The sequence below is a fragment of the Chlamydotis macqueenii genome, chromosome 5 (assembly GCF_036417535.1).
Source record: "Chlamydotis macqueenii isolate bChlMac1 chromosome 5, bChlMac1.mat, whole genome shotgun sequence".
Lineage (NCBI taxonomy): Eukaryota > Metazoa > Chordata > Aves > Otidiformes > Otididae > Chlamydotis > Chlamydotis macqueenii.
Genome location: NC_141560.1, coordinates 63,504,223 through 63,518,673, shown reverse-complemented (window position 1 = coordinate 63,518,673; position 14,451 = coordinate 63,504,223). Strand labels below are relative to the sequence as shown.

Here is a 14,451-nt window from a genome sequence, read left to right as displayed (position 1 = left end):
AGAGAGTAAGTCCCGTAGTCAGTAATGTGCTTATGCTGTGCACCAGGCACTTTCCAATGGGGTATGTTATTTAGGAGAGGATTCAAGAACTCTGAGAATTTTTGTCTGTGTTTTGGGGTTGAGAGTTAGTCTTAAATCTTTGACATGCAGCAGGAGGCCAGTGGCAGTCTCATAATATTTGGTGGTGAGAGAGTCTGGCTGCCGGCAGTCTCTAGCTTTCTGCATTGTCTGGCCCTGGGCAAACAGCTTTGGAAGGAAGAGGCTTTGAAATTTTCTTCTGCTGCTGGGACAAAAACCATTATAGGATGCTAAACTGAGGTGGTGGTATGATTATTTTAATCACTCTTAAGATGTTTAAATGCTAATTTCCATAAATCAAATCACAGCTTTAGAATAATTGTGCCGTACTTTTGGTTAGTTTTCACTTGATCATTGCAACGTCTGGCCTAAGTTTTATGTGACTTATCTGCAATTTAAATACATATTGCCAGAATCTTCATACACTTGGTATGAAAAAGTGATTTAATTAGTGTTATTGATATTGAATCCCTCTCTGAGAGGTGATTGGACTGGTATAAACCATAACTTCCCTGAAACCTTGTGGTTATAAATAACTGGGGTTCAGCCAATGTCTTTTTCCTTAGTGTTTAGTGTTATGTGAGATGAAAGGTTGAGGCTGGTGTGTTTGATGGGTCTGCAAGGGGACACAGCAGGGTCGATGCAGAGGTGAGAGCTGCTCGGTGCAGCATCCGAGAGAGGCAGGGTCTGTGCATTTTAAAGTGAAACTGAGTTTCCTTTTCCTAGGTGCAGGCCAGGTACCGCTGTCATTGTCCTTCTCCCTCTGACACTGCTGGCACGCTCTGCTTCATTTCTGGGAAAGGGAGGTGTGGTGTGGAGCATGATCCTGGATGGTCTTGTGGCTCTGCTTTCCGCGCAGCTGGCGTCCTGGGGTGGTGGGACTAATTGTGCGCCGTCGTACAGGGTGTGCTGAACGAGGCTGCTGTGCTCAGGGGCTTCCCAGGCCGGCAAGGGGAAGAAGTGGGTGTCTCCGCTCCCTACAGCTGTGCCACTGATAAGCAAACTTCTGCACTAGGACGGTATATGACTTAGAGAAAGCTCATGCCTTTTGTGAATGGATTAAGTTACTGTACATCTTAATTTACTGGAAGGTTGTAATTGTTTCTGTGAATATACTCATGCCCTTAAGATATTTCGGGCCTCATCACACAGCTTGGTTGCTTTCACTTTCATCATGGTGAAATTCTTTGAACCTTGGCAGTCGTCATTTGCCTGTTTGTTCACAGGAGCCTCATGGTGCTTATGATGAGTAGGTCAGATGCCTTGTGTAACAGATAGTGTGACTCACAATTAAAAGTTTTAAAGTTATTTTACATCATCATTGATTAATAATTTGAATTGATTATTTAACTTGCGTTACTGAATGCTACAGAATTTCTGTGTGTAGAAATGCTGGGGGTTTTTAAATGAGAGCTGAGTTTTTAATAGTACAAAGACAGTTCCTTCACTTGAAAAACTGCGAGTAGTGGCTTCCTGCAGACTATCTCAGTCCTGCCCTGTGCAACCAGCAAAACCACTGCTGTAACCTGCTGCTGCTGCAGTCCTTGTGTGCTGAAGTGTGCATGCTGGTAAGGCATGAGCACTTGGCGATTAGCCAGAGGAAACTAAATACAAAATAAATTTAGACTAGCTCGTTTGGAAAATATACTTGTGTCCTGATGTTTTCAGAAGAGAAAGCTGCTGCAAAGCTTGGAAATGTGAATGCAGGTTTCTCACTCGCTCTTTCTTTTTCTCTCCCTCCGTAGGTATGGCCTCACAAGTCTTGGTCTATCCACCATATGTTTATCAAACCCAGTCAAGTGCCTTTTGTAGTGTGAAGAAACTCAAACTAGAACCAAGCAGTTGCGTGTACCACGAAAGAACCTACCCGCAAATCTACGTGAATGGTAAAAACTTTGGAATTTCTCCCCACAGGGTTAGTGCATACTTTCAAACTAAAAACTCATTTGACAGACCTCGAGGACAGAACTTTTTGTTGCAGTCAAATGCTGTTGCTTTAAAAAATATTGCAGGTGCTACGAAAGTGTTAGCAGCGCGGGCGCAGCAAGCTCAGTTAGAGGCACCTCGGACTGGGACGCAAGGAAGCCGATCAGATATCCTGGAAGGACCCCAGCGATGTGGATTGAAGCGTAAGAGTGAGGAGCTAGATAATCAAAACAGCACGATGCAGATTGTTGATGAACTGTCCATCCTGCCTGCAATGTTGCAAACCAATGTAGGAAACCCAGTGACGGTTGTGACAACGGCTGCAACTTCAAAACAAAGTGGTACAAGCGGAGATGGAGATTACCAGTTAGTACAGCATGAGGTATTGTGCTCTGTGAAAAACACTTACGAGGTTCTTGATTTCCTTGGGCGAGGGACCTTTGGACAAGTCGTGAAGTGCTGGAAAAGGGGGACAAATGAGGTTGTGGCAATCAAAATCTTGAAGAATCATCCTTCGTATGCACGCCAAGGACAAATAGAAGTGAGCATATTAGCGAGACTGAGTACTGAAAATGCTGATGAATTTAACTTTGTGAGAGCCTATGAATGCTTTCAGCATCGTAACCATACTTGTCTGGTTTTTGAGATGTTGGAACAGAATTTATACGACTTCCTGAAACAAAACAAATTCAGCCCTCTGCAACTGAAAGTAATACGGCCTATTCTGCAACAGGTGGCCACTGCACTGAAAAAACTAAAAAGTCTGGGTTTAATCCATGCTGACCTCAAACCAGAGAACATTATGTTGGTGGATCCTGTTCGGCAGCCTTACCGAGTTAAAGTAATAGATTTTGGGTCTGCCAGCCATGTATCAAAGACTATTTGTTCAACCTATTTACAATCTCGGTATTACAGGTAGGTGTCTTTTACTTTGTTTTTAACTTTTAATGGAACAAGGTTTTAACATTTATTAAAGTTAGTGGCTTAAATAGTTACTCTTCCAGATCGGTAATAGGAGAAATTTGGAAACATAAGGACCATCTAAGAATGAAGTCCATAGTAAGAATAAGTGGTTGCTTACCATTTTGAATGTTAATACTTGCTTTGAATGTTTTTATAATGTTATTTTTTTCTAGAAGTATGTTTTGTGTTGTACTCTGAAGTTGTCACTTACTGTTATTTTGAGGCCTCTCATGAGACTTTTTAAAAGCAAAATAGAAAAAAAAAATAGCTTTTGTTTGCTTGATTTGGATGCCTTTCTAATGTGATGGGATTTTTTCTGTAAGCAGCTGGACAGTGTACTAGAAGTACCATATTTTTATATCCTGTTGCCAAAGATTATGTAAACACCTCTGTTTTTCTCCAGCACTTGTAAATATTTTGCCTAGTTCTTCTAAACTCAGTTCTGATTGAGTGCCTTCAGCAGCTGTGGACTTCAATGAACTTCTGGAGTTAGTGAGTGATAAGATACTTAAATGTTTAAGGTGATACCAGGCAGGCATTTGAAGTGATTTTTGGAACATGGTTGCATTCTGCATTGGCCTCAAAATAGAGGTATATTTCTGATTCTGTTTTTTAATCCTTTCTTCCTATAGTTATCTAATCTGTGTGATATGTGAAAGCTACTGATATTTAGCATCTGGGGTCATTTTGTTTTCTTTGTAAGCTGAACTTGTCTTGATTGAAGACCCTTTCCAATTCTGCTTTGCATCATTGGCAGTAGCGTGTCCTGAGTATAGCCTGTCTCTGCAAATTCAGTAAAAAGCCAGTAGGCTAGGATGATGAGTAATTTGAAGAAAATTTTAAATATTTTACAGCTGTTACTGTTGGAAGTGAAGACTTGTGCAGTGCAGTTCTAGACTTGATTAAATTAGTGATTGGAGTTCATGCCAGAAGAATCTATTATTTGACTGTAGCTTGTAAACAAGAACACTTCATGTACGGTGCACATGAAATATTCTAATTCATCACCTGCATTTCCCCATCATTTAATTACAAACTGCAGAGGAGGGTATAAAAACTACACAAAGTTCATCAGTGGAAAACTAAATTGGGAAACCATATGGATTAATGTGTACCCACACTATTAAAAAAAAAAAAGGCATGAGAGGAAATAAGAAATTAAGTAACTGGAGAATTTGTTTTGGTGTAATAGCTGTACACCACTCCAGATACTGTATTTTTGGGCCCCTCAGGACAAAAACATGCAAGTCTTGAGTAGGTGACATGAATTTTGCAAGGTTCTAGACAAGTGCAAATGTCTTAACGTCAGCTATTCTGTACACATTCATAGTTCAGCAGATACTCAAGATGCATGGCCTGAGAGTACTTCCTCATGTATTTTAGCTTTTTATTTATTGAGGCAATTACAGATTATTGTGAGCTATTGCCATTTCTCCCTCATGCTTCCCCAAGAACTGACAAAGGGAGAGGCTGTAGGCAGCCAGGCTGGGTGGTCCTATTGTAGTACTTCTTTCTTGACTAAATTGTTTCAAATTGGTTTTTTGTCTATTGCAGATGGCTCATTAGACATAGCATTGTGCTTATTCATTTGCCTACATACAAATTTTAGCTCTGATTTTGTTTTACTGACTAGATGACCGTTGAAGGTCCCTTCCAACTCTAACTATTCTATGATTCCATGATTCTATATAGAATTCTGACATGCTTACTAGGTACAGCAGATCCGTATGCTGGCAAGATCAGTGTGCAACTCCTTGGCACCTTGTGTGCATTTTGGGTACTTGTATTGCGTTACATGTCCTGAAGTGTGAGTAAGTGGAGTTCATTGTGGATGTACATTGAGAATTCCACGGCGCCCCCCCCCCCCCCAAGAATAAAACTCGTGGATGTATATGCTTGTCTTGGCTTAATGATGTTGAATGATACTCATGTAGACTCATAACATGTGCACCTAAAATTCTTTAGTTACTAAGTTGCACTTAAGTGCTTTGTAAATGCTCAACATGTTCAGTAGAAGATCATATTCTTTTGTCTTGTATAATTTTATAATCCTTCTATGAAGTAGCATGTATGTCAGTGGTTTTTTGGAAGTAAAAAGGACATACAAACAGAAGAAGGTTAGGGTCTATCTACTTGACAGTTCTGGTGTTATATTTAAGTTAAATATTTCTTGGGATAATTTTGAAACTGACTTGATTTTGGAAAAAAAATGATACTGCAAAGTTATTTTCAGCAGAAAGTTTACTTCTGAAAAGGTTTTTAGCATGCTAGATTTCATTGTGAATGCATGACTTTCTACTGGTTGAGAGATTCAAATTAACTTTATGTAGCTCAGCATGCAGTTTCTCAAACTTTCTTTTTATTGCTTTGGAAGCACCTGAACAGTGTAAATGATATAAAAAAAATAGGGATTTGATCCAAAAGGTCTCAAAATAGATGATGCCAGGGAAATTTGAAAAGCCTTAAAGATGAATGAGAAGGACCTTCAGAGAATATGTTGTATTGAGATGGAGTTTATTTTGTAAGTGATTGTAGTGGTTCTCAATCAAATAAGGAGCTACTTCATAAAATAAACCCTTTAACAAAATTGTTGGGACACTGGAATCTTTTTTCTCCCCCCCCCCCCTTGCTATTTAAAACTTCAAACTAAATTAATCCAATTGGAGTCATATTGGAAATATTACTTACAAAATGCGTGTTCCCTGTAACACCTCTTTTATTAGTGATCCCATCTGTATTTTTGTGTACTATCTCTGAAAATTATTTCTGTGCTAAGCTGTATGTGTATCATTATGGGCTTTGCCTGTAATTCTTAGCAGTGGGGATCCTTGCAGGTCAGAGATGACAGTGTGTAAGGCTGTCATCAGCTTCACCAAGTGACAGCCACAACGCTCTGCTTTTACCTAGGAAATATCCGTATAAATATCAATTGATGTGAACCTGCCCTGTTCTGATGTGCAAAAGCACTCAGCCAATAATTTAAAGAGTTATTAAAAGGAAGCATTTTGTTTTAAATGGCTAGCTTAGGATCTGAGGTTTTAGACAAGGATGGAGCGAAATGCCCTTAAACGGTGGTGTATGTTGAGAGGAAGCAGGACTGCGTCCCCACAATACTGGGATGCTGCTCCTCAGCCCTGCAATGCTGGTGCTGTCCTGCTCCGGGGATGATGCTGACTTCATCCGTGTCCCTCGTTCTGCTCACCCCGCGTCTCTCTCTCACCGGAGTGCCCATGCCAGTGTGAGGAGGGAGGGAGGCAGCCTGGGGAGGAGAGAGGAATGGTTATTTCTGAAGCACTGTTAAGTTAGGCCATGGTCATTTTCAAGAACAGGATTTTCACTTTCTCTGTGGAAAAAGTATGCCCACCAGTGTCTATAGAGGCGTACATTGAATGCTCAAGAGAAACCCATGAAGAAGTTTTGCAAAAGTGAATAAGTGGTTCATTTTTTGTTTTTTGTTTTTTTTTTTTTGTTGTTGTTGGTTCCCCCCCCCCAGATCTCATCACCACTTTTTTTTTTTTTTTTTTTCCTTGTTCATGGAAGTGTTGTCAGCTAATTGCCATGGGAATGGAGAACACAACAAACAGTCTAATGTTGTGTTGTTTATTTTGAATGGTATTATCAGTATCTTACATCTGTAAGAGGAAATGAGTAATCAATTGGAAAAATAAGTAATAAGAGGATTAGGACTGAAGGCAGGGAATGTAATACAGCCAGGTGAATGGATAATGGACTGACTACCTTACCTTAGTCTGTGGCAGAAGAGGAGGTGACATGATGATGGCTATTGGAGACATTACAGTGCTTTTGTATGAGGAGAGATCATAATTAAGTAAAACTAATTGAATTTGAAAAGAATGTAAACAGAAAAATGGAGACAAACTGGGTGGAGTGATAATAATTTGATGTTTTCCTGTTTCTATTTCAGCTTTGTCAAGCAAAAATGGTTAAAAAAAAAGTATAAAAATACTTTTTGACATTTCATTACCTTTTGGAAACTCCTGGCTGTTATTTATTGCCAGAAATTAGAGTATGGATATAAACAAATACTAACCACAGTACACTATCTTAAGTCACAGATTTTTTTGTTGGTTAGTTTTAAAGATGACGTGTTATTCTGAATACTCTTTCCCTAAAAGACAGTGTCTGTGGTGTCTGTGCTTACGTGCTGCTTTTATGCTGGTCTGGATTTTAATAGCTGTGGGCTAGGGAGATCTGGTATTTGAAGCCTTTTCTTTGCTGCTGGCCTCACGCATTAAGACTGTTGACCTTTTATGAGTGATCTAAGTGGGTAAATAACTGGGCAGTGTATATGTTTTAAAAAGAAAAACACCCTTGCATCCAGTGTAGGTGATCAAGCTTTTGTCATATATGGAATTGCTATGATAAGTATGTTGCTGTCCTTCCTCTTGGTCAGCTCTGCCTCAAATCATGAAAAGGTGAGTGTTGCATCCAAAATCAAAAGCTTCTTTTCCCCTTATCGCATGGTGCAGGCTGCGGAAGAGGGGAATCAACACACTTCTAAGTCTGTTGTCTTACGTTCATCTAGTGAGTCAATAAGTTTTCCCAGGGCATGATGTTTCCCTCTGAAAGTCATTTTCCTTGGCTTTGCCTCTGTTCTGAGGTGATATGTATTTAGGGAAGCAGGTGTGAGAAGAGGGGCTTTGAAATGACAGGCTCCAAGAAGCAGTAGTCTCCAAGAGTCTCCTCTCCCTGAAATGATCAAGGTCTTGCCCATCTGCTTCAGGGAGCTGGGTTCCTTTCCTTTCTGTGACTGTGAGAAGCAATGGCCTTCTCAGCATTTTGCATTCAGAGAGAACTCTTTAGGTCTGGTTTCGCAGCAGATCTCTTCTTTCTTCTGGTACTCCCTCCAGAAGGTTTTTTTTTTTTGTTTTTTTTTTTTTTGTTTTTGCAGAGGAACTTCTCTTGAAACAGAATTTCCCCTTTTTGAAACAGCTGTGTGCAACACCAGTGGTTGAGGGTTCTGTTTTACTGGTTAGCTGATACCTAGATGACGGTTGGTGATGCCTTCTGCACATCTCTGTTGTTTGTAACATCGACTGTTGTTTGGAGGGGATAAAACTGTGTTTAAGGGGTGCATAATTCCATCTACGTGGCAGGGTTTGGTAGTGATGAAGCCTCTTTCTTCTCCAGTGCTTTTCTTCCCTGGTTGCTTGGCTGTAGCACCAGCTGAATTCATAAAACACATCGCCGTGTTTCCATTGCACTTGGAGCATAGGTGGCTAAGGGGGAGCTCTAGCAGTGTTTGTGTGTGCAGAGCTTCATGATTTCTAGGGCTTGCTGTTGATTGGGAGGAGTTACTCCTCAATTGTTTTTCAAGGAAAATCACCTTGTTGTTGATTAAATTTGGGGTTGTCTTCCTAAAGGAGAAGATTTTGAAAATTAAACTTTGGTAAACCTTATAAAACATCATTCATAAAATCCTTCTAATACTGTGGACTTAACAGGAGCCATCACAGCTGTAGGTGTGAGTCTGTTACTTTGTTGTGCACTCCTTATGCGAAGCCTCCAAAGGGAGCTGAGTGGTCACTGCTCCAGTTGCTTGTGTAGCTGCCCCAACAGTTACATTTCCTGTCTCTTGCCTCCTGTCTGCAAAGAAAACATCTACTTCATCATACCATGTCAGATTATACTGCTGTTAGAGCATAGATGGGAATTTTACTGAAAATATGTTTCTGGAACAAGCACTCAGTTTCCTGATGGAAGGATGTTCCTCTTGGCATCTGGTGGCCCATACACAAACTGCTGTTTAGCATAGCCAAATTCATGGGGAAAATGAAATGAATGGGAAGCAGTATAATTGATCTCCATATAAAATGGGGCACCAGCTGAACCTGCGGTAGGCTAATGGACAACTTGAGTGATCCTGGCAGAAAGGAAGGTGTCTGGTTATTAAGAGACACTCAAGGCTTGGGAATGTTTTTCTGCTGTGCTGGTGACAGCAGTAAAATACGATCCTAGTTATTCAGCAGTGTGCCCATAAGGAAAAGCAAATGATGTGAGTAGACACACTCACTGGAGTCAACTCGTTCCTGAATCAGACAGTGATATCTTTCCAACTAAGGATAGTTGCTAATCAGAGTTGTTCCAGACAAAATGCCAAATGTCACTAGTGTTGCAGCAGAGCTCAGAGAGATGGAAAAATTGGTGTTGGATGTATTCCTGTTGGATGAGAGCAGGCTTTTCTCCCTCCCCTCCTCTTACCCTCCTCTCCCATGGAGGATCAGAGAGGATGGAGGACTGATAATCATTGTGTCTTGTGGTCCTGACATTGATTTCACTCGCACAGTCAGTTCTGCTGTAGCTCAGAGGAGTAACTTGATTCAGTGTAATCTTCTGCTTTAAAGAGTTTTGGAAAAAGAATAAAGTAGTTGAGTTCTCTGGCTTTATTACTGTCGTGGGCTGGGCTGTAGCGAGGGCTCTGTGTGTGCTCTGAGGCTATTGCATTAGGACAGCTTTTTATTTGTGACTTTTTCCACTTCATACTTAGTTTCAGACAAAACCAGCATAAGCTGTCAGTGGTTTATTCCTCCCTTAAGTTTATGAAATTTATTTGATGTGTTGTTCTCCCACTTTCTTATGCACATTCCTTCAAAATCTGAAATAAATTCTCATGGCCATAAATTCCTGGAGAGGCTTGTTTTCTTGCTGGTCTTTGTTAGATATAGCCCTTGTCTCTCCAGGGACTTCAGAGAACGCAGGCTGACAGTACCTCCCTAGAGTGTTTCTGTTTAAACTGAATATTTTCTTTTTGTAGTCAAGGATTGTCAGCATGATGGGGTATTACAACTTCATGAGTAACATGTTTATTGTATCAGAGTAACTTGTCAGTTATTGTCTCGTAACATCAGATCAACATACAACTTCCATAGGCTTAAAATATCAGTTGAAAACTTGTATGCAAGTAAATTCTTATCTGAATACAGATTTTCTTTAAAGGGATGACCAAGGGAAGAAATAATGCAAAACTGACATCTCAGGAAGCAGCTGCTTTTTCAAGTCCATCCATCGCTGTCACATACTTGAAGTTTCTAAATAAGCTTTATCTAGAGTGGGTTGTCTCGTTTTTTCTCCCTTCACAATGCCTAAAATTCTTGCTCAATATTATTTTTTTAAATTTGGGATTTTAGGTGTTTAAACAGGACGCAAAGCACTGTTAATAATTTGAGTTTTCTGTCAGTTAGGGAAGCCCAGTACCAGAACAAGCTAAAAATGCTTCTGTAAACAACTTGCACTTCAACATGCTAGCAGATGTTATTCTATCACTTTGAACTGTGCATCACTGAAGTGTATTGGGATATCTTAAAATAGTCAGGGGTGGTGGCCAGAGCCTCTAGACTACTATAGATGGTGAGGCTGTTTCGCTGTCGCAATGAAATAAGCCAGAAGTACATGCTGCTAAGGTCATTTGCTTGCTCAAGGTCAGCATGTTCAAAGTCAGCTGCTCTACTTGCGAGCATGGTTACTGTCAGTAGTGTATATGTAAGAAAAGAGTCCTGATAATGTAAGGAATTGCTACTACATGTGAATTGGGACACTTAACAAGTTTTTCCACCTTTAAAGTTGCAGAGCTGTGATTGCTGGTTTATTTTCTTATCTGAGCAAACAGAACTTCATGTCAAGATAAGGTTTTGTGGCTTGTGTCTGCGAACAGATTGCTTTATTGATTTGGCAAGATTTTGTTTGCACTTTTTGCATAGTGTTCATTAATTGTTTAATTGACTTCCTATTTTAAACTTCTGTTTCATGATTACTAGGACCTAACCAAAACTATTGTAAGTACCCTTCAGGAGTGGCAATCTAAGCTCATCGTAACTTCATACTTATATAACTATTTGATAACAAATGTCATTTCAATTATGTTATTATTTTCTAGTCAACATAACGTGGTCTCTAATACCTTATTAGTTATTATCTGTTCATAGAAGCAGAAAATAAGAGTAGATTTTTTGGTAATGGGGTGGGGTTTTTTGCATGCTGTGGAAAAAATGGCAAGGTTACTGTAAATTGTCAACTTTTTTTTTTTTTTTTTAATTAAAGTTGGTCATTTTTCTGAGCTAGAGATTTTCCAAGTAACGTAAGCTGGGATAACAGATGAAGTATTCGAAAGTACCATGTACCTGCTGGAGATTCCAATAATGTCAGCCCAGATTTCAAGTTAATAGCAATGGCAGGAGCAACAGCTTAAATCAGAAGTTCAGGTGATAGTTCTCTTGGTCTTTAGATTGCTTCAGTTTGAACAGAAGGGAAATTCTTTAATAATCTTGAAGGTGAAAGAGCTCTTGATGTTGCTGTATTTAGGGGTTCTTTTTGAGGTTGAATGATAGACCTAAGTTTGCCATAGGTTAAGTTTTGGGAAGCAGCTGTTATTTTTCACACATTAAAATATATTGGATATCTTAATTGCAGAAAATATCAGTGTTAGCTACGAGCAGGTAGTGCTAGATCTAAATCAATGTGGTTAAAATTGAGGCCTATACATCAGCCTCTGTCTCTTCCATCTGGCATCTTGTCTTCAAAGGAAAGCTGTTTTGTGGGTGAAGGCTACCTTCTGCATCCGCTCACAGCATCCAACATGAGTGAAGAGGACGAAGCAGACATGGGGGAAAAGTTGTCTTCTGCACGGTTGAGTACATGAAGATTGGTGGAGCCGCTACGCTGCTGACACAGCCTGTGAAAGGGAAAGGGTGTACCACAGCTGGGGGCTCGTTCCATTAGCCACAGAAGGCAGACTGCCTCAGTTGATCTAAAAATCAAGCAGGTTGAATGAGTGCAAGTGGATAACGTGGGCGCATTTAAAACATTTAACACTTGTTCTGGTTCAGGCTAAACCCAACAATGAAATAGTATTGCGATTAAAAAACAAACCAGTGACGAGAAAAAATGCTTCTGTGAGTTCTGGTATGAACTGGAAAATTTTAATGTCTGACATAAAAATAAGTATTTGGGATGTAATTAAGTAAAATTAAAATTTCATATGAAAATCTTGTCCAAAATGTCCATATTGTCAAATTTCCTACCATATGTTTGAAGATCCTTGATCCTATGGTACAAGCTAATATTTTCTGAGGGATTTGTGTTTGGATTGTTAATAAAATATCTTCTAACAAGTGAAATTGGAGTATGGGGCTGGAGGAAGCAAGTCAAAAGCTTTTCACAGATAAGATTTTCAAGCAGTTGCACTTTGAAACTATGATGTTACTGTAAGAGCATGTGAAGTGCTATTTTGATTAAAACTCTTGGTTTGTTGGTAATTGAACAGCAACAGCTGATTAAAGGGCAGGCATAATGTAATTTAAACCAGTAGTACTTGTGAGTAGGTGGGTCTTTATGCAGAGAAGGTTGTGCTGGTGAGGTGAAAAGTAAAATCGTTTTTATCCCTATGAAGCATTTAAGAGAACTCTGAATCTCCGTGCAGGTGTAGTTGCAAAGTATGTGGGAGAGGAGGCGATGCTATGGCCTCTTGTCCCATCTGCTCGTTGTTGGGAGTGGGCAGAAGCCCAAGCTGGTAGTGCTCAGCCTCCACGGAAGATGGACAGTGGGAAGTGTTGTCTTCTGACTCTGCAGTGTTGTCCAGCTTGTTATACGGCATGGTGTGATTGCAGGCAGACTTCACCTCTCATGTCTTAACACCAAAATGTGACCATTAGCCTGCTAAATAGTGGAAAATCAACTACATCCGTGCTTCTTAGTGAAGACCCGCTTAAGTGATAGTAAATTCAGAATACATTGGAGTTCACTTAATTTCCTTGTGCTTCTAGAAGTCTAATCTTTGTTTACTAGCCATGAAGATAAAGTCAGAATTATATCCAGAATGTCTTTCTCAATGCATAAGGATAAATTAATAAAAATAGCTTATTTGGAAATGCATGGTATCTGGAATTTAATATTAATAATAATTTATTATGCATTCTGTAAAATGCACTACATTATCTGGACTACAGCAGCGTAGGAGCCTGGCTGTGAAGCCCTTACTCTTTGAGGGAGGTGGGGAAAGATAGTCGCAGTGCGTCTTCAGAGCAGGCAAGTCAAACCCCTTCTCATTTCTATGTTAAACTCATGTCAAATGTTCCATGGGATTCAGGATTTCTCCCTCTTCCCTTCATGAGGTATGCTGTGCTGGGCCTAGCGTGTTAAAAACTGCCTAAAGCTGGGAAACAGAGCAGTTTGAAGGTTGTGCTGTTTGTGTGCAACTGAGATGTAGCCATAAAGTTTGTTTGCACAGGAAGCTTTCTTGGTGCTAAACATCAAATGTTTGTGGAATTTTGTTCTGCACTTTAAGGACTATTGCAAATGTTGCCATTTTCCCCTTTGTAAATAACAAGGATGTTTCTGTTGTCCCAGGACAGCACAGCAATCTCTCACAAAATGTCATCGCTTCACGTGATTCCCTGAATTCATAATGGCACTGTAGCTGAATTAACAGCATTTTGAATGCCTTACAGGATATTTCTGAGAATGATAGGTTCTCACCCTTAGAGTCAGTCATTCAATACTAAAGAGTTCAAAATGTGTAAAAACACCAGATATTTCAAGGTGAAATCTTTCATGAGAGCATGCTTTATTGTTTCAGGTGTAGTGCATGTAAGTGATCTTGGAAATAGAGCCGTTCCGTTAGCATCTGTATCAGTATCCTGTTTATGTATAAATGCATACAGAACACAACTGAACTTTTTTTTGATGTTGCAGGTTCAAAACCAATGTGAATGTAAAATGTTTTTTTAATTGTCCAAAATTGATTCTAGAAATTGACTTAAAACAGTTTTTTTTTTCATTATTTTTTATTACTTTCTCTCAATAAAACTTACTTCTCAGATTGTTTTTGGATATGTGCATTTCATAACTTTTCTGAAAACCCAGGTGCTTTACATTGCTTACGTACAAGGCTTTGATATAAATGTAACACTATATGAAGCTTTTAAACTGCATATTGCCATAGTATTATCAACTGAAAAATGTCATAATTTTGAAAATTGATTTGAGTTGTTAGGCTATGCTGTAGGTCACAAATTGGTAGTAGCACTTACTGATACTTGCCAAAAAGGTCTGATGTCAAAAGTGTTTGTACTAATAGCACTGGGTGTTGTGCTGAGTGCTTTTTTGAACCCCAGTAATGTTTAAATTTTTGAGCTGTTAATTTTCTCTGTCTTGGTAATTAATCTTTCGCATCCTGCCATCCAGTACTGTTTTAGCTCAAGATCTAGTGTGTATTTCTTTATATAAAGTGTGCTATTTGGCTCTGTATATTTAGTTAAGAGTGTTTTTAACATCTTGGAAATTTTCATCACCGCTTCCACACGCCCATCCCATCCTCGCCATAAGAATGGTTTCTGAGATGCATTTAAAACATCTTCTGCATCTTCTGTGTGGCAAAGTTTGAGTTCAGTAAAGTGGCTGTAGTTTTGAACTTTGTCCTATGGTGAATCCAGAGGCTATACCATCGGGTTTTGGCTTCTCCAGAGAACT

At 39.5% G+C, this 14,451-nt stretch overlaps 1 protein-coding gene and 1 long non-coding RNA gene across 3 annotated transcripts in view; both read left to right on the top strand.

The window, feature by feature from the left end:
- The window catches only part of HIPK3 (homeodomain interacting protein kinase 3), a 76,668-nt gene that overhangs the window by 12,590 nt on the left and 49,627 nt on the right, over nucleotides 1-14,451 (top strand). For both annotated transcript variants that reach the window (XM_086748238.1, XM_086748239.1), the window contains exon 2: nucleotides 1,824-2,919. In XM_086748238.1, the coding sequence (XP_086604364.1) occupies nucleotides 1,826-2,919 (1,094 nt within the window). In that variant the 5' untranslated portion in view covers nucleotides 1,824-1,825. The remainder of the gene's footprint in view (nucleotides 1-1,823; nucleotides 2,920-14,451) is intronic.
- LOC147600610 (uncharacterized) lies at nucleotides 10,422-13,801 on the top strand. The gene is made up of 2 exons (XR_015258624.1): nucleotides 10,422-10,760; nucleotides 11,507-13,801. It is a non-coding gene; the product is annotated as an uncharacterized LOC147600610 (long non-coding RNA).